Source organism: Lactuca saligna, chromosome 7 (assembly GCF_052625555.1).
Source record: "Lactuca saligna cultivar CGN05327 chromosome 7, ASM5262555v1, whole genome shotgun sequence".
NCBI lineage: Eukaryota > Viridiplantae > Streptophyta > Magnoliopsida > Asterales > Asteraceae > Lactuca > Lactuca saligna.
This window is the reverse complement of record NC_136423.1, coordinates 151,012,622-151,018,437: the sequence shown is the minus strand read 5'-3', so window position 1 is coordinate 151,018,437 and position 5,816 is coordinate 151,012,622. Positions and strand designations below refer to the sequence as shown.

At 30.5% G+C, this 5,816-nt stretch overlaps 1 protein-coding gene across 1 annotated transcript; it reads left to right on the top strand.

The window, feature by feature from the left end:
* The first annotated feature begins 2,528 nt into the window (after window positions 1-2,528).
* On the top strand, window positions 2,529-3,245 carry LOC145005908 (uncharacterized). The gene has a single exon (XM_078965021.1). The coding sequence runs from the start codon at window positions 2,607-2,609 to the stop codon at window positions 3,030-3,032; it is 426 nt and encodes a 141-aa protein (XP_078821147.1). The 5' UTR covers window positions 2,529-2,606; the 3' UTR covers window positions 3,033-3,245.
* The last annotated feature ends 2,571 nt before the right edge of the window (window positions 3,246-5,816 follow it).

The following is a 5,816-nucleotide window of genomic DNA, read 5'->3' as shown; positions in this document are numbered from 1 at the left end:
AATTACACTCTTTCCTTGCTTCTCCCATTTTCTTATTTGTTTCCTTCTCGAAACCTTCTATCTCTTTCTCTCTTTCTCCGTGCAAAAAATACTTCCTGATCCTCCTTGGTCAATCCTGAGCCCTAATCACGCAACAATAACCTCCACCCTAAGGCCAATTGAATAATGATGATTAGCCAATAGCCACTTTAAACTATATTATTGTAATAGTCTAGTTTATGACTTGTTCATTAGATCCTAATTTTGATGTTGTTAAGAGGTTACTAGTGATCTTCATAGACATTTATATTATGTTTATATATTCATGCCATTATTTTCATATTGCTTTTTTAATGTCAATTTGATGCTATATTATTCATGCTATTATGTTTGTTTTATATATGCTATGATATAAAAGTATGAACTCTTTTATTCAATGCATATGGTTTTTGTCAAATATGAAGTGCGATGATGTAACCGAATCCTAGGCCAATTTAATCATAAGTGGATTGTCATCATCACTAACTTACAAGGGACGGCATTTTTTTTTTTCTTTTGACGTATTGTTAAACAAACATGGTTTTAGCTATTAATTAACCCAAAATGTTTTAGCACAAACTACTAATACCTTGTTAATATGAACATAAAAATAGTTATTTAACATTATTATAAATTCATAAGAAGAGTTTGGGTTGAGGAGCGATTAGGTCTAAGGCTAGGCGATCATTATTTCTTGGAGGCAAAATTCGTACTAAACAAGATCAAACTTAGGTATTGTTTTTTTCACTTAATATATTCATACAATAAATTTGCAACATATATTAAAAATTCTCGAACTAATTAGTTTTTATATTTTAATAGTTTATATTTTTTTTTATCATAAATAAAATACAATTTATTTTTTAAATCACATAAAACATTATATTTAAATAGATTGATAAAAGAATCGTTATTTGTATGTAGACAGTTCATTTAGTAACAAAACGTTTTGAGTAAATTACACGAATGGTCCCTATGGTTTAGGGTAATTTGCGTGTTTGGTCCCTAATTTATTTATTTTTTAATTTGGAAGGTCCCTACTGTTTGTTTTTGTTACGCGCTTGGTCCATGTCTTACCTAAATATACTATTTTTCCCGTGATATTTTAATTTATTTAAGTAAACACACCCCCAACCCCACCCCACTCACCTTACCTTACCTACCCCACCATTTTTTCTTATTTATATAATAATCGTTTTAGGTAAGACAGAGACCAAGTGCGTAACAAAAACAAACTGTGGAGACCAAGCACATAGCAAAAACAAACCGTAGGGACCTTCTAAGTTAAAAAATAAGTTAGGGATCAAACATGTAAATTATCCCAAACCATAGGGACCATTCGTGTAATTTACTCAAACGTTTTTTATGTATACACTAGCCACTACAATACATCTCCATTCAACTACATTAACATGTATGTATAGCTTTAAATGATAAAATATTAATGGAAAAATCAAGTAGTGAATATCATTTCAAATCATGAAAACCAATTTAGGTTGAATTTAGTAATTCCTGGTTAATTTTAACTCACAAGGAGATAATTTTAAACATACATCCAACACGATATAAATGAAGTCATCGCTTAAAAGAACAATAATAATGGAAAAAACTATATTTTTATGTTGGAGTTAAAGAAGAATATAGAAAAATGGGAAATGAGGATCCTAGAAAAAAAACTATTTATTAACTAAATGCTAAACACTATACTATATTATCTTTGTTAAAGTATACACAAAATGCCTAACTATTTGGTTTGAAGAGTTCATACCAATCACTCTGTAGAATTCTAAGATAATTATTTAATTTTGATCTTATACATACATTCTTTTGAATAATATTGGATTTTTTTAACTTACTTCTAAATCACTTATAAATTTACATGACTCCAATGAAACTTGAATCCTCGACTTTAAGGAGGGAAGACAACACCTGATACCTGCTAAGATAGAAAACCTTCAGGAACTATGCCATTAGGTGATGTTTATATACAATATCATAAGAATTTAGTTAAAAGATATAACATTAAATTAAAAAAAATGCTAATTGATAAAAAACTATTGATTTTCTTCGTTCAATCAAGTAATTAGTTTTAAAAGGAAATCTTAAGGTATTACATTACATTTCTATTTTATTTTTATTAACGGTAATCTATAACAAATAAATTCGATTGATTTGAAATCATATGACCGTTGATATTTATCCTAATAAAATAAAATAAAAAATTAACTGATACAACAACATATGACTGTTGGTAGGTACATATCCGAGTAGTGAAAAAAAAATAGAAATCCATTAACTTGAACATGACATTTAAAGATTTTCTTTTTGTGGAATAATTTTTTGATAACTTAAGACAAAAAAAATTATAAAAGTTTGTTGTATTTTATAAAATGTACCTTCTTAAAAAATAAAAAAAAAAGGAAAATCCAAAATAAAAGGCTGTATCCCCGCGCCACACCTAATTTAAAAAAGCACTATTTACGGGTTTTTCTCTTTCACCATCTCTCCACTTTCCCGCTCCATTGCCCCCTTAAAATCCCCACGCCTCTTCTTTTCCCTCTCACACATTTTCATTTTTCTCCGCCGCCATGAACCGTCGTATCAGAAACAGATCTTCCACCGCCGACGGCTACCTCCGCTACCTAAAGCCCGGAGCTCTTGCTCAACTCCGCGACTCCAAAATCATTGCTAAATCTCATCACCGATCATCCGCTTCTCAGATCTATCTCCATCGTGTTTCATCCTTGTCGCCTCTTTCTTCACCGTCGCGATCTCCTAACGTCGCCGGTGTAGGACAGCAACAACAGGAGGAAGGTACTGGTACTGTTGCCGCCGCCGACGGCGGTTCCCCTTGCTTTTCCGTCAGGTTTTATGGTCCTCGGTGTCCGCAGAGGAAGAAGCTCATGGCTGCTAGATCTATGTTTTTTCTTGACCCTAACCCTAATACTCCGACATCAGATGGTCCTGAACCGGTTATTGATGCTTTCCCTAATGATTTCTTAGTTGCTCATTGATTAAGGTAGCAAGTTTGTTTATATCAATATGTAAAAGAAACAAAATTACATTAGTTCGATTATATATTAAGATGATATTCAGTTGAAGGTTAGTAGGAGTTCATCTTTTTGTTAAATGGATTCGAAGTTTTCCTGCTCCTTCGAAGGATTATGTGAAAATTTATTCCTGTTAGGTCAAAAAAAACATCATCAATAAAGATATTAATTGTTAAATTGAATTCATGTTTGTTATCAAGTCTTGTTTTTTTATATACGTATCTGATTTGAGATTCTCAATCCACTTGCTTATAACTGCTGTTTAGCTAATCAATGAATTACATTTAGGTTTCATTGCGATAATTGGTTTCTTGTTAAACATGTATTTATTGATTAATAAGTACTTAGTACTTCAATTCGATGTTATAGTTTGTCAGATTCGTAATTATGTGGGAATTAATATATGCTATGGTGTCTCTTTAATTTCTCTTCCAACCATCCATCTAAAACTGTGTAATCAAATTGATGAATGAAGAATTTTTTCTTTCATTTATGCCATAGCTTTGAGATGTTAACTACCCCATAAGTTTCAGGTTCATTATCAATTGCAATTGCGGATATGTGTTATCTTTAGAGGAGATCGTGTGTTATAAAGTAAAATTTGAAAGATATCTCCAATCTATTTCTAAATTATATGTTGTAATGATGTAGTTCATTCAATAGGTATCCATGAATTTTATAAGTTTGTTATAAGTTATAACATTATGAATAATGTTCACATATATGCTCTTTAAGATCTTAATCTAAGCAAAAGATCGTTACAATTAAATAACAATTTAAACCTTTGTGATTGTTTGAACATCCTAAAATGCCTTGTAATCAATTTTCTCAGTCGACAAGATTCTTCGGAACATGTTTTCTATCCTTCATCGACTTTCAATCATCATTTAGACTTGATAAATTGGTTTCTGTATTGCATGTTTTGTCAATAAGCAAATCCCAAAGGTGTTAAAATCACATTGTTTTGGTGCATGTGATTTGCATTTTCTCACAATCTCATTTTGTTTTGGATGATAACAAATATTAAACCCACATTGGATTATTCTCTAACCATGTATATAGTGTGAAGTGTATATTAATAAAACATAATATCGTGGAGACGAAAACTCGAGTGTTAAGGACCCAATCTTATTCATGAGTTATTGGGATCGATGTCTATCTAGAGTAGGGATGAACTTTAGAACCAGAATCGGTTTTCCTATATTATAAGAACTGGGAACCGGACTGCCGGTTCTAGCATCGGTTCCGGTCCTGTTTTTTGGTTATTATTCAAACTAGAATCGGTTGAAATATTATAGATGATATGTTATTTTCCGGAACTTGTAAATGATTCAATATTTAACCAAATTAAGGCTTTTTACATTTTAAATTGAAGTACAAACACTAAATTACATGATGAAAAAAGAATCAAGTAATTCCGACTTCGTATGAGTGAGTTATGTGCATTTTAAAAGCAGGACAGATTAAAAAAATTGCTGAAGCAGAAAATACACAACATTGATATTTTGTCTTCTGGTGTCTATAACTGATTCTATATCTAATTAAAATATCTGTTTTTATAGTTTAAAATGAACTACAAACACCAAATTACATGCTGGAAAAAAAATTAAGTAATTCCGATGTCATATGAATGAGTTATGCTCATTTAAAAAAATGGGACAGATTAAAAAAACAAACAAAAATGTTGAAATTAAAAATAAATAAAAATAAAAAAAAAAAAACAGTATCGATATTCTTTCTTTCGGGGCATGTATCATATTCAATATCTAACAAAAACATATGTTTGTACAGTAAAAAATGAACTACAAACTCCAAATTACATGTTCGAAAAAAAAATCAAATAATTCCAACTCCATATGAATGAGTTATGCACATTTTAAATAACAGGAAAAAATGTCAAACTGGTTTTGGTTTTTAGAACCGGGATCGGTTTTCATAAAAATGGAGAATAGGTAACCGGTCCTTATTACCAATTCTAGTTCCGGTTCGATTTCGGTTCCGACGGTTCTACTGCTCATCCCTAAATCTAGAGTATCAATACATAACATCTTTATGTCTTTGCATCATTTTTCCTAACTACATATGGAAACTCTAATCATGTACCTTATTGTACCCTATGGTATGTGTAAGCTTAGTGTAAATAACATTAGTTAAGATATCCTTTAAACTTCATGTTATGTCACATAGAATGAAAAATGACATATTCATATAATATCATAATGATCAAAATACCTTTACTTTATGGTGTATAACTCATTAAAAAAGGGTAAATTGCACCTCATTTTGTGAATAATATGAACTCACCTCGTTGCAAGAATATGAATTCTCACTTAATTGATGTTACCAACTATACATATAGATCATATGATGCAAGACACACAAAAAACTCATACCTACATATGGGCATTGAGGAGTGATTAAGCGTACACTTTAGTATCTTGAAGGAACTAGCACACGATTAGAGTCTTAGATATTAGTATTGCTTTTAACCTTTTGCTAGATGCCTATCGTGTGTTTATTGCCTATTTAATCACATAAATCCTAGCGTTCTTATCTTCCTTTGCATGTTTGTCCAGTAATCCATGGTTTAATGTATCTATCAACCTCTTTTTTTTTTTTTTTTTTTTTTTTTTTTTAATTTTTTTTTTATCAAAGACTGCAAAACATATAAAAAGATACAGAGTAAATTATACGAATGGTCTCTATGGTTTGTGATAATTTGCATGTTTTATCTCTATTTTATTTTTT